General features: G+C 51.6%; 1 protein-coding gene across 2 annotated transcripts in view; it reads left to right on the top strand.

Moving 5' to 3' along the window:
• Positions 1-19256, top strand: part of CFAP77 (cilia and flagella associated protein 77) — a 159754-nt gene that overhangs the window by 82605 nt on the left and 57893 nt on the right. For both annotated transcript variants that reach the window (XM_032257686.1, XM_032257687.1), the window contains exons 2-3: positions 7590-7689; positions 8199-8424. In XM_032257686.1, the coding sequence (XP_032113577.1) occupies positions 7590-7689; positions 8199-8424 (326 nt within the window). The remainder of the gene's footprint in view (positions 1-7589; positions 7690-8198; positions 8425-19256) is intronic.

The raw sequence follows: 19256 nt of genomic DNA on the forward strand, positions 1-19256 counted from the left end.
CCCTGTGATGGGATGGATAGGTGTGTGTGTGTGTGCCCTGTGATGGGATGGAGAGGTGTTTGTGTGCCCTGTGATGGGATGGAGAGGTGTGTGTGTGTGCACCCTGTGATGGGATGGAGAGGTGTGTGTGTGTGTGCCCTGTGATGGGATGGCGCCCTGTCCAGGGTCGGTGCCTGCCTGGTGCCCTGAGCTATTGGAACAGGTTCCCGCCACTCACACTCTGCACTGAAATATGTGGGTTGGAAAAATGAATGAATCAATGAATGAATGAATGAGTACAAAGTACTAAAAATCTGTGGCCAGGCACTGTGGCTCACACCTATAATCCCAGTACTTTGGGAGGCCGAGGCAGGTGGACCACCTGAGATCAGAAGCTCAAGACCAGCCTGGCCAACATGGTGAAACACCATCTCTACTTAAAATACAAAAATTAGTTGGGTGTGGTGGTACATGCCTGTATTCCCAACTACTTGGGAGGCTGAGGCAAGAGAATCGCTTGAATCTGTGAGGCGAAGGTTGCAGTGAGCCAAGATCGTGCCATTGCACTCCAGTCTGGGCAACAAGAGCCAAACTCCATCTCAAAATAAATAAATAAATAAACTTGAAATAAATCTGTAAAGTGCTGCGTACGATCATCTTACAAACGTACAACCATGGACGATGCAGTAGCAAAGCGCCAAGCAAGCCCTTCAGATTGGTGACATTTATTTTTTACCTGTTTGTTTTTTTTAGTGGTAGGAAGGAGGGGCTCTTGGCAATTTAGCTTCGCAAACCTTTATTCTTGATTTGACGCATTACCACTCTGATGGCCGTCACTCATGCTTCCCCCCCAAACTGGGTAAATAATGATCTTACTTGTTTTTATTAATCTTTCTTAAATGTATGGATAGCTCACATTTACATCACCATTAAATATTAGAAATGTTTTGGAGTTTATGGAGAAGTTTGTTGATATTTCTGTGACCAGACCGTGCCATAGGAACTTAATTCTTGTTATCTATTAGCCTATGGTAAAATTGGTTTTCTTATGCATCATTTTGTTTAAAGTTGCAATTTCTAAAAACATACTGACAATGTTGAGTGAGGACTTACTGTCATGTTTTCTGAAGTGATCGCTCTTTACATAAACTTTAGTCTATACATCAAACAGTGGACTCTTGCCAGGCACAGTGCCTCACTCCCATAATCCCAGCACTTTGGGAGGCCAAGGCAAGAGGATTGCTTGAGGCCAGGAGTTCAAGACTAGCCTGGGCAACATAGTGAGAACCCCACCTCTACAGATAATTTGAACATTATCTGGGCATGGTGACGCGAGCCTGTATTTCTAGATACTCTGGAGACTGAGGTGGGACGGTCACTTGAGCCTGGAATGTCGAGGCTGTAGCAAGTTGTGATCATGTCCCTGCACTCCAGCCTAGGCAATGGAGCAAGACCCTGTCTCAAAAAAGAACCCTCCCAAACCCAAAAACAAAACAACAGAAACATCAGACTACCTGCGGTTCTGTGTGTAGGGCGCTGTGCTCTGCACCAGTGCATGGGCCAATAAGGCCCGGAAGTCAAGAGTCACCTGTTCTGTACCTGCAGATCTGTGTGCGTGAAAAGGCAACCAATCCCAGGCCGTCTACGCTAAGTGCCAGATCGTGAAATAGGAGGCAGAAATAGGAGGCAGCAGAGACCGTGGAGGCAGATGCGGGTTCAGACCTGCCTTGGCCTCTCAGCTGTGTGGCTTCGAGCCAGCGGGACCCTCCAGCTGGCCATGCTTTCTTTTCCGTACCTGTGAGATGGGGATGATGGTTACACCACATCGCAGGGTTGTTTTATGAATTGGTGGTAACGGGGAGCCGAGCAGGTGGATGCCAGGACCATAGGTATTTGATGAGCACGTGGCCAGGTGGGTGTCCAGTTAGCCTGTTTTATGGGGCAGAGGAGCTGGCAGTGGGTGGATGTGCTATTCCTCTCGGGCATTTGCATGTGAACAAAGGGACTCTGACACACTGTACCTGCACCTAAAGGGCTGGATCGTGGACAGCGGGATTTCAGGCCGTGGAGGTGTCTGGGGCCAGGTGGAATGGAGGGGAAGGTTGCCGAGGACTCCCGTGGCTGCAGCCTGGGCGGACACCCAGGCTGTGCTCATTTGCCTGCGCTTTGCTTTATTGCACTTTTCATGTAGGAGTCCTCACAAAGCCCCGTGGGTGGCCTCCGGCGGCACCCGAGTCAGGCCCAAGAACCCCTAAGTTGCCTACCCATGACCCTCTCTGATACTGCGTGGTGTAGCCTGCCCGAAGAGGGAAGGAAGGCTGGGAGGCTGAGGGGTTAACGGGGCTTCCCGGAGCATCCAAATCCACTTCTCAGCTGAATTCCTGGGAAGTCCACTTCATCCTTGAGACGACACTACGGTCTGGAAAAGTCCGAGGAAATGAGCAAGCTACTGCTAGGGGCGTTCTCGGGGATTTCAGGATGAGACCCTCTCGTCTAGGAAACATAGTCCAGAAAACCCATTTGGAAAAAACAATCACTGGGTTGTTGCTGTGGTTTGTCTGGTGGCTGCGTTCATGCAGCTCTCATGTGAAGCTGGGTCTCCTGCACGGACAGAGAGCACATTGCTCCGTCAGCAGGGAGCTGAGGGAAAGGGTTGGCAGCCACAGTCACGGATGAATGGCTCCTGAGGGAGGTCAGCAGCCGGGGGTACAGTGCAAAAGGCACACATCGGGTCAAGAACATCATGACCCCTGAAGCCCCTGGTGCTACCTTCAGTCACCGCCCCCACCCAGGGGGCCTGCATGTCTGACTTGGAAACCCAGAGATGAGTTCTGCTGGTGTCTGGCTGCATCCCCATGGAGCAGGGTGTCCCCTGGGTGTATCTCTTCTTTCACTCCACACTTTATGTGAGGACCATGTGTGTGGTTACCCACAGCGATGTTCTTTCATGCTCAGAGTTTCTCCTGCCTTCCCTCCCTCCCTCCCTTCCTCCTTCCTTCCTTCCCTCCTTCTTTCCTTCTTTTCTTTTTTCTTTTCTTTCCTTTTCTTTTCACAGGGTCTCTCTCTGTCACCCAGGCTGGAGTACAGTGGTTCAATCACAGCTCACTGCAGCCTCGACCTCCCAAATTTGACCAGTCCTCCCACCTCAGCCTCCTGAGTAGCTGGAGCCACAGGCACATGCCACCACAGTTGGCTATTTTTATAATTTTTGTAGAGATGGGGTTTTGCCATGTTGCCCTGGTTGGTCTCAAACTCCTGGGCTCAAACTATCTGCCTCTCTCGGCCTCCCAAAGGGCTGGGATTACAGGCGTGAGCCACTGCATCTGGCTCATTCTGAGTTTCTTAATCTTTGTGGGCACTGTTGGCATCAAGGGACGAATAGCTCCTTGAAGTAGTGGGATTGGTGCATTGTAGGATGTCTGGCAGCATTCCTGGCCTTTACCAACTAGATGGAGGACAGCGCCCCCTCCCAAGCTGTGATGACCAAAAATGTGTCCAGTCATGGCCAGATGTCCTCTAGGGCACATTCTCACCCTAGGACCATGACTGCAGGGTATTCCCTGCTATGATATGTCACAGATTTTTTATCTGCCAGTGATGGCCACTTGGGTTGTTTCTGGCAGTTGGCTATCATGAACTGGGCTGCTATTGCATTCTTGGGTGGATGTACACATTCATTTCTGCTGGATGTCCAGGTTGGAATTGTTGGGTTATTGAGCAGGCCTATGTATAGCTTTACGGCAGAGATACTGTCAAACAGTTTTCCACAGTGGTTGTAGCAGTTTACATTTTCACCAAGTGGAAGAGAATTCCAGTTGCCCCAGGTCCTTACCAATAACACTGAATTTTTTCTTTGCATTTCCCAGAGGTTGACCCCTTGACATATGGATCTTGGCCACTGGGACATCCTCTTAAAGAAGTTCCTATTCAAGTAATCTGCTCATTTTTTTTCTATAAGATTATCTGCCTCTTTCTTATTGATTTGTAGTAACTCTTTATATATGATGGATAAGACTCCTTTGTTAGATATATATATATATATATATATATATATATATATATATATAGTAGATATCTTCTCTCACTCTTTAAACTCATAGACTTTTAGAACCAGGGGCAGTTTGTGCTTTCCACATCAGATACCCTGGTGCACATGATTGCCATTGCTTAGCTGTCCTTTTTGCAAGACAGTGAATTTCATAAGAGCAGGGCTGTGTGTCTGATCTGTTCACCCTAGAACTCCAAGCACGGAGGGCTTAGTGCTGAGTGGGTACAAAATAAATATTTGTAGGAGTGAAAGTATGAGCAAACCTCCCATTGGGATGATTTTTCTTTGCAGTCTAAGGCTTCCACATGTTTCAACAGTTATTGATTCCCAGGCAACCACACGAAAGAGCAGAGATTGAGGCACCCGCCTGCTCCCTTGCCCCCGCCTGAGGGTGGCAGCCAGCTCCTGAGCCTGTCTGTCATCCCCCTGCCAGCTGGAACTCTGCCCACCTGCACTTGCCCTGAGGGAGGCAGGGCCTCTCCCGGAGAAATCACATTTTAATTAACTTCCCCGGCAGTCACTGGAGAGGCCGGATCATTTTCATAAACAAATGAGAGGCCAGAGCTTTGTCTGTAGCTCAAAGAGCGTAGTATGGAAGGAATTCAAAATAAGCCACCCTGCGGAGTCCCCATGCACCCGCCTGAAACTCAGAGCTCTGTCACTCTTGAGGGACATTGGGGGCTGGGATTTGAGATGGAAAAGAAGAGGGAGGGAAACAAGCATTGTGTAGAAAAGAGCCAATGGTCTCAAAGTAGGCTGTGAACAGCATGTCTGCGTACCCCCAACCTGAACAACCTAACTTCGGATGGGATGGCATTAGCTGTGGGTCTTTTAGGAGATGAGTAGGTCATAAAAGCAGAGCCCTCATGATGGAATTTGTGCCCTTAAATGAAGAGGAAGAAAGCTAACTCTCTCTGTTCTCTGCCACGTGAAGATACAATAAGAAGGCGGCCATCTGCAAACCAAGGAGAGAGCCCTCACCAGACACCGGGTCTGTTGGTGCCTAGATCTTGGACTTCCCAGCCTCCAGAGCTTTGAGAAATAAATGCCCATTGTTGAAGCCACCCCGTCAGTAATAATTTGCTATGGCAGCCTAAGCTGACAAAGACATGAGTATTTTACCCACTCATTTATTCAACCCCTATTCATTACCAGCTGTTCTACACTGAGAAAAGAAGAATGAGAAATAAAGACAGGGTATACAAAACATCTCCATACCTTCCGCTCACTTTTGTGGTGAACCTAAAACTGCTGTAAAATATAAAGTCGATTTTTTAAAACATAACCTTAAAAAATAAAGATTGGATCCCTTTCCTTGTGGGGCACACAGGCTCGTAAGGGAAGACCGATATCAAACTGATCCTTATGCGATGAATGACTTAATTACATGACTTTGTGATTTTATTTGAGATGTAATTCACCTACAATTCACCCATTTACAATGTAGAATTCAGTGGCTTTTAATATATTCACAGAGTTGTGCAACCATCACGCCACAATCAATTTTAGAACATTTTCATCACTCCCCAAAGATCGCCCCTTAGCCATCGCAGCTGTCCGTCGCTCCATCTCTTCCCCTACCTGTCCCCAGCCCTGGCAACCACGAAGCTACTTTCCGTCCTTGGATAGGTGCTACCCTGTCATTTTGTAAGTGCCGTGAAGGTAGGCTGAGGCTGCTGTAGAGCCACCATATAATAAGGAGGCTTGTCTAGGACTGATGCCAATCTGGGAAGATTTCCCAGAGGAAGTGGTTTTAAATATCGGGCATTTATTTTGTACCTGCTGTATGCCAACAGAAAGAAGAAGGTCATAGGAGTCATGGCTCTCTCTGGGTGGCAGTGTGTAATCCAGGCAGGGTGGGCTGCATGTGCATTCCTGGAAATCGAGAAGGTGGCGAGTTCTAAGCCCCAAATGAATAGAACAGATAGTAAGAGTCACTGGTGTTCAGACGAGGGCGAGCCGTGGTGAACCCAGGGGTCCCGAGAGCTTCTGGCAGAGACGGGGCTTGAAGAATAAGGACCAGTAAGGGTGGGTCTTGAGCAAAGAGCAGCAGAGGCAGCTGGGATGCCTGCGGTCCTTCAGAGCAGGGGGGTGGGCTTGTCTGTCTCAACGGGGGCTGTGGGAGAGCCTGTGAGGCCAAGCTGCAGGGCTGGGTGGGTAGGAGGCTGTGGGACCTGGATCACCAGCTGAGGGAGCGTTTATTCCAGCGGCAGTGCTGAGCCACGATGGGCCGTCCTTTTCTGTCTACCTCTCAGCACCCAACCTGTGGGAGCTGGAGAGATGGGGGTATAGATGAGATGGCAGGGGACAGTGAGACCAGAGCCCACTAGACCCTTTGGGGAGTCTTGGGTGCGGCCAGAGCAGAGAGCTCCCGGGAGCTGTAATAACACCCTGTGACTTTGAGTCCTCAGCCTGTGGCCTGTGGGCAGCGGGAGGATCAGCGGCGCCCACCCTTCTCAGCAATGGCCCCGGGACCTACTGGCACCACAAAAAGCTGGGGCTGTGGGCATTTCTTTGACTTGTGGATCTGAGTGTGGGTGGGGGCAGCCAGCCTGGGTTCTGGTCCCAGCTCTGCCACTTCCTACTGCTTGATCCAAGGTCACCTGTCAGATCTCTCTGTGCCTCAGCTTCCCCCTGAGAAACACTGCCTTCCCGGGCGGCTGTGCAGACGACACGAGGGAAGGCCAAGGAGCCCCAGACGTGCCTGGATGCAGCCGGAACCCAGCAGGTGCCCATCGATGGAGCAGACGCGGATGGGGTTTGAAGCACCCACCGTGCAGGACAGGGCCTCTGACCGTGGGGAGCCACTGAGCTAAAGGGAGATGGTGGCAGAATGATCAGGAGCATCAGCCCAGAGGACAGGCGTGTTTCCGTGCGATGCCCTGCCCAGCACTTGGGGGCCATGGATATGGACCCTGCCTCTGTAGGCCTCAGTTTCCACAGATATAAATAAGGGGGCTAATGTGGTTGATGACAGGGCAATTGCACTTGTACAAATCCCCTCTGAGAGGCCAAGGAGTTCCCTAGAGTCCCAGCGAATAAGAACAGCTGCCCAGGTGCGGAGGGTGGCAGCAGCCTTGTCACTGTGTCTTCCCCAGAAGCTGAGGATTCGAGGAAGTAACTTCCTCATGTGCTACAGGGACGAAGGTAGGAATGAAGGCAGGAAAGATGTCCTCCCTCGCCGGGGCCTCCAGATGAGGCCTCCTGAACTGGGTCTTTCATTTCCAGCTTGAACCAGGCAGGTCAAGGCTTCTCCCCAAACACAGCTGCTCCGCTCGGGGACTGTGCCTCCCACCCCAATACAGAACAGAGATGCCAAGGGACCTCCCATCTCTGACATCCTCGTTCATCTTCAGCGCAGACACGAGGACTGAGGACCAGCTTCTGCTCTGTGGCCCCGCGCCAGCTGCAGCCTGTGCTCCTCCCAGGGAGGGCTCTGCCACCCGCTCCTGTGTCGCCCTGAAGGCCATGTGCAGGGCCTGGGGTGACTCAGGCACCTGGTGCCTCCCTGCTGCTGAGAGACTCCACTCTTCACCTCTGCCCTCTGTCCTTCCCCTGACAGGCTGAACTTGGCAAGCCCCGGGAAAGAAGCTGCAGTCTGCCCGGCATTAATTTTAATTACGGACTCTACATCCGAGGGCTTGATGGAGGGGTCCCTGAAGGTGAGTGAGCACGCTTTGGAGCATGAGGGCCGAGGAGTGGGCGGGAGGCTGACCCCTCTTCACAGAACCCCCGACCTAGCTCGCTGCTTGGGAGCTGGTTGGGTGCTGGAGAAAGACCCAGGGACTGCCAGCTGGGGCAGCTGAGGGGTCAAACCCAGGGCGCAGCCCAGATGAGGAGGGCCAGGCAGGGACTGGGTGCTGTGCGGAGTGGGTTATGAGCACAGAATGAGCCCAGGACCAACCCTCTGCCTGCTCAGAGGAAGTCAACAGCCAGGCCAGCCCAGCTCTAGGGCAGATGCTTGGCTTGGGTACCCTCCGGCATCGGGGAGCCCTGATCCCTCCCTGTCGGGCCATCATACTTTCTGGGGGGCCAGGCAGGGCTGTCACCCAGCAGGCTCAGGTAAATGGGAAGATCAAGGACCCGTGTGCCCACGTTTCTTCTCGGTCAGCTGCCTTGAGGTGCTTCCTCCCAGGCTGACCACTGCCCCGGGGTCTCTCCCTGCCCTCAGCCATCGGGAGCTGGAACGTGTTTAAGCAGCAGCCCACCTGCCCCCAAGAGCTGACCCGGAACTACATCGCAATGAACCGCGGGGCGGTGAAGGCCGGCCTGGTGACTGCCCGGGAGAACTTCCTCTACCGTCAGCTCAACGACATCCGCATCAGTGACCAGGATGACCGGCACCTGAAGAAGGAGCCCTCTCTCCCTCCAAACATGACATTTGGGATCCGGGCGCGGTAAGATGGCTGGCAGCCAGGCCTTCATCCCCTGAGGGGGTGGGGGTACCAAATGAATTGGGAACAAGGTCGGAGGGTGACAGGAAAGCGGAGCATCCTCCCAGCCCCAGTGTTCTCTCTCCAACGACTCTGTGTTGTGTGACTTCTGCAGCCACACCCTGAATCCTGCTGCGCTGGGTCCTGGCCTTGTGGCAGGGTACCCTGTGGGGCTGTGGCCAGGTCACCCACTTTCACTTGATGAGCGAACAGTGACTGAGACCTGTCTCTGGGCCAGGCCCAGTGGCTCACATCTGTAATCCTAGCACTTTGGGAGGCCCAGGTGGGAGGATCACTTGAGTCCAGGAATTTGAGATCAGGCTGGGCAACATGGCAAAAAACCCCCTACAAAAAAATTTTTAAAATTAGCTGGGCATTGTGGCATGTGCTTATAGTACCAGCTACTTGAGGGCTGAGGTGGGGGGATGGCTTGAACCTAGGAGATCGAGGCTGCAGGGAGCCCTGATGGCGCCACTGCACTCCAGCTTGGGCAAACAGACTCAAAAAAAAAAAAAAAGACCTGTGTCTGTCTTCATGGGGTGAGAGAGGGGAGCCTGCCAAGTTACCCAAGCACACACCACCCCAGGGAAGCCTGGAGAGAGGCTCTGGAGCCTGGGCTCAAACCTGGACTCTGGCCATGACCGGCCGTGGGGTGCCTGCCCCAGCTTCCATATCTGTGGAATGGAGATAAGAGCACCGCCTGCTTCACGGCGTGCCAAGGCTTCAGTGACGTAGAGCACACGGCGACCCGAGCACAGGGCCTGGCCCACGCGGGAGCTCAGTAAATGTTAGCCACTGTTCATGTTAACGTAGGGTGGAGTGTGAGTTGGAGCTCCAAGAGCTATGAAATTTTTAAAAAATTGTATTGAGGCTTCACTTATGCATAGTAAAATACACAAATCATGAGATGTTCAGCTTAATGCAGTTTTACAAATGGAAACACTCAGGTGACTATCGCTAAGGTAAGGATACAGAATAAAGCCGGGATTTATTAGATTAGCTCCCTAGTGCTAACGGGGGCCCACAGGCCACCAAGAAGTAGGGAGGGAGATGGGCCATGCACCCCATCCAGTCAACACCCCGTCTTCTTCTGACCGTCCTTCTGCAGAAAACCGCTAACTTCTCTCTTCTTCCAGAATTGACCCTTCCCAAGTCACCTTCCGCATTGCTCCAGAGTTATCTTGCTAACACACAGATGAAATGAGCCAGACACGACCCACGTCCCAGCCCTCGCACACATGACATTCTAGAAAAGCAGAATATAGGTGCATTTAATCGAAACTCAAGTCATGGCTCACGTGATTGGAAAGCACAGGGACAGCTTCAGGCATAGCAGGATCTAGGCAGTCAGGCAACACCATCAGCGTCGGGTCTTTCTGTGTCTTGGCTGTGCTTCCTGATTTGGGCTCCATTCTCTGAGAAGCTTCTTCCTCACCTGCAGATGGCCAGCAGCAGTTCTGTTCTTCAGTGCAAAGGGTGCTGGGGATACAGATGCCTTGAGTTCAAGACTCTTTGGATCAGGTTTCATGACTATCTTTCTTTCTTTATTTTCCAGACAGAGTCCCTCTCTGTCCCCCAGGCTGGCCTGCAGTGGCACAATCTTGGCTCACTGCCACCTCCGCCTACTGGGTTCAAGTGATTCTCCTGCCTCAGCTTCCCAAGTAGCTGGGACCACAGCTGTGCGCCACCACACCCGGCTAATTTTTGTATTTATAGTAGAGATGGGGTTTCACCATGTTGGTCAGGCTGGTCTCGAACTCCTGGCCTCGGGTGATCCACCCGCCCTGGCCTTCCAACGTGCTGGGATTACAGGCTTGAGCCATCGCTCCCGGTTACATGACTACCTTTTACCCAACCTCTGTGGCCAGGGCTGAGATGCCAGGCCTGGGTCATGTGCCTGCCTCTGAGCCAATGGCTGAGGCCAGGGGAATCTGAAGCCTGACTGACCTGGGCTGACATGTGCCCTTCCCTGGAGTCAGGGGTCAAGTCAGTCCCTGCAGTCTTTGCGGGCCGATTGTGGAAAAGGTGTACAGACCAGGGTTCTGTTCCAGGTGGGGGGTGGACGCCAGGCAGGCAAAAACAGCAATGTCCACTGCAGCAGGACTTCCCAACCCTGTCCACATCACTGCACAAGCTGGTCCTTATCACAAAAATGACCAGTATTTGTGTAATGCACGGAACGAGTAAATAGAAGAGGCTGCTCCCAGGCAGGAGTGACTGGTGTGGACTTCTGGCCCTCTGGAGCCCCGTTCAGCGACCTGTGGCTGACAAAGCCACCCTCTCAGCCATCTGTGTGGCAGCATCCTGCTTAACCCTCACTCAAGGCCACCGGCTTTCCATCCCTAGCCTGCCTTTCCAATTTTCCTCTCGCCTTTCCTGAAGTAGGTGCCTTCCTTTGACTATGCCACCATACATATATTTCTGGATTATCCTTCCTTCTTTACTTTTTATTTTTTATCATTTTTTTTGAGACACAGTCTCACTGTATTACCCAGGCTGGAGTACAATGGCATGACCTCAGCTCGCTGCAACCTCTGCCTCCCGGAGTCAAGCGATTCTCCCGCCTCAGCCTCCCGAGTAGCTGGGATTACAGGCACGTGCCACCACCCTGGCTTATTTTTGTATTTTTAATAGAGGTGGGTTTTATCATGCTGGCCAGGCTGGTCTTGAACTCCTGACCTTGTGATCTGCCCGCCTTGGCCTCCCAAAGTGCTGGGATTACATTTTTATAATTTTTTACTGTGGTAAAATATACATAATATTTATCATGTGAACTATTTTTAAGTATACAATTCAGTGGGAATCATTACATTCACATTGATGAGTGACCATCACCACCATCCATTTCAAGAACTTTTTTATCATCCCAAACTGAACCTCTTTTCCTATTAAACACTAACCCCCAAACCCCTGGCACCCACCATTCTATTTTCTGTTCCTATGACTTTGATTACTCTAGAGATCTCATATGAATGGAATCATGCAATGTCTGCCTTTTTGTGTCTGGCTTATGTCATTTTTCATAATATCCTCGCGGTTCATCCATGGTATAGCATGCCTCCGAATTTCATTCCTTTTCAAGGCTGCGTAATATTCTCCTGTGTGTATAGACTGCATTCTGTTTGCTCATTCATCTGCCGATGGACATGTCAGTTGCTTCCACCTTTTGGCTCTTGTGAACCCTGCTGTGATGAACATGAATGTACAAATGTCTGTTCCAGTCCCGCTTTCAATTCTTTGGGTGTATACCCCTAGCGGGATTTCAGGATCATGTGGTGATTGTGTTTGAGTTTCTGGGGCCCTGCCACACCTCTCTCCACAGCATGTGCTACGTATGCTTTTGTATGCTCTTCCCACCGTTCCACTCCGGGGAAAGAATCCCGAGGAATGAGTAGGTGAGAAAACCCACTCATTCTTCAAAGCTCAGCTCGGCATCGCCTCTTTGGTAAGGTTTCCCACCTCTGTGGCCTCAAATACCAGGCACATCTCTCTTCAGAAATCCATTTCTATCCACCAGCCCTGAAACCAGGAAGGTGACACCAGAGACACATTGGAAAGTCACTTTGGGGCTGTATTAATGAACTCCCACACACTGTCCTTCCTGCACCTTTGAGATCATCCCCCAAGTGGGTCCCCCAGGGCATCTCCTGTGACTTTGGCTGCTAACCTGGGTCTTCTTCTCAGCTCGCAACACATGTGCCCTCCCTTGCCCCGGGGCAGAGAGGGACCCCTGTTCCTCGTCCGTGCTGTGCCCTAGGTCACTAGATCAGTCCATGCTGGTGACCAAGTGTCTCAAAGACAGCGTGGTGGCAGGAGAGGAGCCCTGGGCTGGGAGTTGGCCTGGGGTGCTAATTCCAGCTTTGTCCCCAAGTCTCCATGTCACATTTCCCCCCAGGGCTTGTTTCCCCATCTGTAGCTAGGGAGCTACACCAGTAACACATATACTCATCATGGGACTCTGTGATTCTCAGGTGTGTTCTGCCTCTTCAGCTTGGCTCTAAGCTTTCATGCCGATGTCTTTTCATGGTCAAAAAACTCTGTGCCAAAGGTGGGCAGGATTATTCTCCAACTGAGGCGGGGAGAGGTTCATTGACCTCCTGAAGTTCATACAACTTCTTCATGGCAGGGCTTGGCCTGGATTCTCAACCCTTGGTATGTTTATATTTAAAAACAGAGCCAGGCTCAGTGGCTCGCGCCTGTAATCCCAACACTTGGGGAGGCTGAGGCGGGTGGATCACCTGAGGTTGGGAGTTCGAGACTAGCCTGGCCCATATGGTGAAACCTCTCATCTCTACTAAAAATACAAAAATTAGTCGGGCGTGGTGGCAGGCACCTAACATCCCAGTTACGCAGGAGGCTGAGGCACGAGAATCGCTTGAACCCAGGAGGTAGAGGTTGCAGTGAGCTGAGATAGCGCCACTGCACTGCTGCCTAGGCAACAGAGTGAGACTTCATCTCAAAAAAAGAAAAATAGCAAAATTGGAACACACAGGATGCTAGTGATCATCTGGTTGAAAGCCCTTATTTAAAACAGGAGAAAACAGAAGTTCAGAGAGGTGAAGAGAGCTTCCCAAGGTTGCACAGCAAGTTGCTAACTGAGCCAGGTCTGGAGTGCAGTCGTCAGACTCCCCATCCAGTGCTCCTCGCTCTGTGTCCTGCTTCCTTGCAACCGACGTGCACGGAACACTCACGGCTTCTGGTCCCAGGGCTGGGGTTTCCCATGGCATCGCTGAAGTCAGCTGGGCTCAGAAAGGACAAGCATCCAGCTTTCAATATAGCGTCTTAAATTGCTATAAAACTGAGTGGCCACCCTTCCGGGGAAAAGACGTGATGAAGTGCCGGCTGTATCTTCTGTGATGGTAAATGGGCTTTGCATATGCAAATTGAATGGATTTTAAAATGGTATTTAATGACAATTTTCGTAGCAGACGTTAACATTAATTGCACAAAAATGAAAATGCTGCATTAGGTTGCTGTTAGCAGCAAATATCGTGGCCATAAAGCTTTATCTTTATCAACGGCCGCCCTTTCTGATGTGACGGCCAGCTCCACAAATTGCAGGCAAAAGGGCTTTTATGGAGCAGAAATATCCCCCAAAGCAGGCCCAAATCAACATCAATTTTGCTTTATTTCTTCGTAAATGGAGGTTAAATGGCTGCTGGAAAAGCTTTTCCTGAGACGCCCAACCTGCGGGGACAGCCTCTACCTTGCCGCACAAATGTGGAGGAACAGTTACAAAATCATCGCCCCTCTCCCTAATGGGGCTATTACTTTAAAGTTATGGGGCCAAGGCCCATTTTCTAATGATCGCCTTTTACAAGTCGCAATTGTATTTATTTCTTTACTTTAAAAGCATGTTAAAAAACCAAATCTCATTACACCCGACAGAGGAGGTGTCGGGGTGGCTTGGTCCAATAAACAAAAAACAGAACAAAAAAATCCAAAATGAGTGTTATTTACTCACAATTACAGATGCGTTAAAAAAAAAAAAGTCCAACGCAGACTGAATCCACGAGCGCTTCCTCTAAGTTAGGATGCTAATGCGCAGAGGGGTTAAGTTACGATTCTGACCACAGCCAGCCCCCAGCCCCCGCCCCGTCTAGATTTGCAATGGGAAAATGAATCGCGGTGAGGGGTGCGCCGCCTCTTCTCCACATGTCTCCGAATCTGCCCATTCAGCCTCAATACCAGATGGGATTCAAAGCCGAATTTAGATTATTCAATTACTTCCTTCCCAGTTATCCTATTTGGTTCCCAATCCACACCGATTTGTTACGGGTTGTCACTAAATCGGAAGGATGCATTTCAATCCGAAAGCCTCTGTGGCTCAAAGGAAGCGGAGACCTGAGGAGTTACCTGGAAAATGGGGGCCGTGTAGACATGGGGGCAGCCTGGGGGCCGTGTAGACATGGGGGCAGTCCTGGGGCTGTGGCCACACCAACCCACAGAGGAGTTTGGCTGGTGCAGTGATTAAAGAAAAAAAAAAGGTTGAGTTGTCATATTTTTTAAACAGTCAGTAGGTTTCATGTAAATACCTGGATTTTCCACTTCCCTTGTAAAAAATGAAGCCTGGACAAGTGGCTCTGCACTCTGCCTGGCTCTAGGGGTGGGGGCTGAGGGGCAGCGTCCCTTTGGACAGAATCCATGGACTGTGTCTCCCAGGCCCCACCCAGACTGGCTTCTCTCAGTTCTGTGACCTGCCTAGTCCAGGTAGACACTGAGTTTGGAGCCACTGGTGTAGACGGATGGGCTCAGTCCCTTAGCTAACTGCGGCCTCTTTTCGCCCTCTGCTAACAGCGAGAGCTGCCACTAACAAAAGCCTGTGTGCATGGATATTAAATGTGGCAGGCATTTTCCATGTATCACTGCTAACCCTGAAGCCCTTCCTATGAGACGGGTATGATTCCGCACACCTCACAGGCCAGGAAAGGGAGGGCAAGGGCCCTCCCCGAGGCGTTTCGGTGCAGAGCCTGAACTTCCCCCCAGTCTGGCGGCTGGCTTTGAAGACCACACCTCTAGGATCAGGCACCTGGAAAGGGGCCTGGCATTCTCCTGCTGCTGTTACCCTGTCAAATCCCAGAATTCAAGTCAGGGAAGAATTTTAAATTCTCATTACCAGCGTGCAAGGCCCTCACACAGATCTCAAAGCAGGCTGCGACCCGAGGTCCAGAAACAGATATGTCTGGAGGCCAGAAATGTAACTATTAAAGGCACGCTTAATTATTGATGCTTTTTAATAAGTGTTTGCAAATGTTCACATGCCCTCCGCACATCTTAATTGTTACTGCTTTAATTGGCCCAGCATTGTCGATTATGATGAGTCAGGGAGGGTGGGGAGGGGGGAGGAGCAGGGAGAGGCTGGCGGCAGCTGGTGCTCCTGGACGATCCTGCGCACCCTGGGCTCTGTTGCTGCTCTGCTTGGGAGTCTGTGCCACACTCAAGACACAGATGCTAGTGGGAGCATCTATCACTCAGTCAACCAGCAAACAGCCCCCTGCTCTTCAGGGTCTGACATGGGCCAGATGGAAGGTGGGAAGACCCCACTTTGAACTAACAATGGCAACGACAAGTTATTATTACTACCACAGGTCAGATGTTGTGCTGAGGTCCCCGGGAGCATCCTCATTAAATAACTGAGTCGCTCAGTGAGTACAGAGTTAGCTCGTGTGAGTACAAGGTTGGAACGCTTCTATCCCCGTTTTACAGAAGAAGAGACAGAGGGTCTGAGAGGTGAAGTCATTTGGCAGCTCTGCAGTGTGAGGAGGATTAGTGTGGCCTAAATGCCTATGACAGTCTAATCCAAGGGTCTGATGTGCCTCCCTAACAAACACAGAGGTGGAGGTGACATGGGCAGTCTGCTTATGTTTTTCCAGCACTAGAAGGGGGAGTGAGACAGGATTCTGTGTAAGGCCGTCCTGTCTGAATTTTTCTTTTTTTTTTTCGACGGGGGTTTCGCTCTTGTTACCCAGGCTGGAGTGCAATGGCGCGATCTCAGTTCACCGCAACCTCCGCCTCCTGGGTTCAGGCAATTCTCCTGCCTCAGCCTCCTGAGTAGCTGGGATTACAGGCACGCGCCACCATGCCCAGCTAATTTTTTGTATTTTTAGTAGAGACGGGGTTTCACCATGTTGACCAGGATGGTCTCGATCTCTTGACCTCGTGATCCACCCGTCTCGGCCTCCCAAAGTGCTGGGCTTACAGGCGTGAGCCACCGTGCCCAGCCCTGAATTTTTCTTAAAGCTTCACAACTTAATCTGAACACATCAAAAAAGCCCACTGAGCTTCCCCTTTCTGGGTCGCCTCCTCCCCTGTCACATTCAGTGGCATCCACTTCCTGATAAACTCGAACTTCATGTTGGGGCATCCAGACCTTCGCCATGCTGGATGCTCCAGGCCGGCTTTTTGCTCCCCCTGGGACCTCTGGTGCTGACCACAGTGCCTTTGCAGAAGAAGAGGCCTTCATGGAGTTGCTGAATGAGTGCATGAACCAATGGCCACATTGGGGTCCGAATACAAAGCCAGTGGTCACATGCAACTTCAGTAGTGTCCTTAGAGTAGCACTCATTAGCCTTTTGTTAGTGGTGGCTTATACTGTTATCAGAGGACGAGAGGCCACAGAATCTTGTCCTGCGGATCGAGACGGATCCATCTACAGCAGTGGCTCCACACTCAGTGCCTACCTGGACTAATTAGCCTGGTCTACCCCCCAGTCCTGGAGCTGAAAGCGTTGAGACCATGGAAACATAAGAAGCATCAGCTAAGTGGGATATGCTGCTGGCCCACCCTTCTGTCTGCAGCCGCTGCTGGCCCTGCTATCAGATGCATCATCAGCCTGACGCTGACAAATGTGAAGGACACAGGGAATTTTACAGGCTGTTAAAAAAATGTTTGCTGCCTGACAGGTTTTTTGAATCTCTCTGCCAAGCTGATTTATTTTACAAATTTACAATAGGCCCATCAATCACTCTGGGTTATTTTGTTTCTCCTGGAGCCGATGGCCAAAAAAATCTGAGCCACCCACCCAAACTCCTATAAAATAATAATAAGCCGCTTCCCCAGCAGCCATCCCAGCTGATGCGAGGCGAAGGGCGGAGACCACGTTTGCTTTTATTGGTCTGCTGAAACCCGGCGGAATAAAACCTGGTCTGACCACAAGGGGGAGCGTGTGGACCTCGCAAAGACCCCCGGGGCCCGGCGAGGGCCTGAAATGTACATCCCGCTCTGCAAAGCCACGTTTTTCCTGTCCCTGCCACATAATCTGCTCCCTGGCACTGCCTGCGACTGTCGTTAATCCTGCTGTATGTCAGGCCCCAGAGCACAGGGAGAATGTCAGTTTCATCCATCACTGCATCGTCAGTGCCCAGCACAATGCCTGGCACATAGTGAGCACTCAAATATGGTCTGGGGCCCTTTAAGACTTTGAGGCAGCTGTCAGAAGCAAAGAGACAGTCCATCTGAGACCCAGAGAGGAGACGGTAAAGCCAGAGATGACACTTAATGTGATCCCCCCTCCGCTGTGATCCGCCTGACTGATGTTATGAGTCTGCAGTACAGAACGAATGTGTTCCTCGGCCACGTTAATAGAGGTAGCAAGTTCAGAACAAAGGAGGTGGCTTCCTTGCGCTTTTCTGCTGCTCAGGCCATACCTGTAGTATCAAGTTCAAGAATACAGGACATCATTAAAGAGAAGGTTCACAAATAGGAAATTGTCCAGAAGGGAGCCATCCGGATGGTGGGTGAGATGGTCCGGGAGGGTGTCCGCTATGTACAAAGAACAGGAGAAGCTATGAGGTCTGCCTAGCTAGATGAGAAAAGATGCAGTGGAGACACAGCAGCTGTCCTTAACTCTCGGAAGCCCTGGGATTAGGACAGTGGAGGGGTTTTGCTCTCAGGGGCTTCAGAGAACAAAACAAGGACCAGAGTGTGTGTTGGAGGGGGGCGGTCCTCATAGCTGACACTTTCAGGGCCCTCACTGAGTGACTGCTGGGTGCAACACTGACCCCTGTACCTCATCTCATTAAATACAACTCTACCAAGTAGGGACTATCATCCCCATTCTACAGATGGGGAAACTGAGGCTCACAGAGAGTCACTCGCCCAAAGTCTCCTGGCTAGTTGGAGGCAGCACCAGGACTTGAGCCAAGTCTCCTTCCAGAGTGGCTGTTCATATCCACAGGCTGCATGCTTCCAGGAGGCAGAGCAAGGCCCTGAGTGAGGAAGTCATTTCTCATCCTGAGCTCTGTCTACGATGGTGCCGGTGGCCTGGTGAGGAGGCAAGTCCTCAGCCGCGGGATGGCAGCTACGAACAGCAGTTAAGCGGTCAACTGCCAGCGCTGATGAGCACCTACTGCGGCCCAGCTTCCACAGAGCAACGGGATGAATCCTCACTGCGGCCCTGTGCAGTGGACACCCATTTATCCACGAGGAAAGTGAGGCACGGCGAGGTTCCGTCCCTCAGCAAGAGGGACGTGGTGAGCGGAAGTGTGGGGGCTCCATCCAGGCAGCTTACACCAGGACCCTCGCCCTTACTGGCCTGAAAAGATTGCTGGCTGCCCAGCTTGGGCTACCTCTGCTGGGGCTTTGGGACCTTCCCCCAAGAAACTGAGTGTGACAGGGGTCCCCTCGTCCTCAAGGCCTGCCTGCTTCCATGGGCCTGGATCTCCAGGGAGTTTCTTTGAAAGGGGCCCAGGCTGAAGGCCAGGCTCGGTGGCTCACACCTGTAATCACAGCACTTTGGGAGGCCGAAGCGGCGGATCACTTGAGGCCAGGAGTTTGAGACCAGCCTGGGCAACATGGTGAAACCTTGTCTCTACTACAAATACAAAAATTAGCCAGGCATGGTGGTGGGTACTCGGGAGGCTGAGGCAGAAGAATCTCTTGAACCCGGGAGGCGGAGGGTAGGGTGAGGTGAGATTGCACCACTGTATCCAGCCTGGGCGGCACAGCAAAACTTTGTCTCAAAAAAAAAGGTGTTGGGGGGCAGGCAGGGAGCCATAATTGGGAGGAGGTAGCAGCCCGGGGCCCCCATCTTTTCCCCCCTCCACTCCCAGGAAGCTCAGCCTCCCTGGGCCCCGGCCTGGCTGCTCCTGCCCTTCCTTTTCCCTCCCCACACTCCTACTGCTCTTTCCTCCTTCATGGGGGCTTTGTCGCCAGACCCAGGACAGAGACATTTTTCACGCTTTGCCTTGTTTCCCTCTCTGCTCTCCTGTGGCCGGGACAGAGATTTATTCGTGGCCTGACACTCGTGGCATCCTGAGCAGGGAGGGCTCAGGGAGGCGCTGATGGGCCCATAATGG

This window comes from Sapajus apella, unplaced genomic scaffold (genome assembly GCF_009761245.1).
Source record: "Sapajus apella isolate SASKATOON/1434 unplaced genomic scaffold, GSC_monkey_1.0 scaffold97, whole genome shotgun sequence".
Taxonomy (NCBI): Eukaryota; Metazoa; Chordata; class Mammalia; order Primates; family Cebidae; genus Sapajus; species Sapajus apella.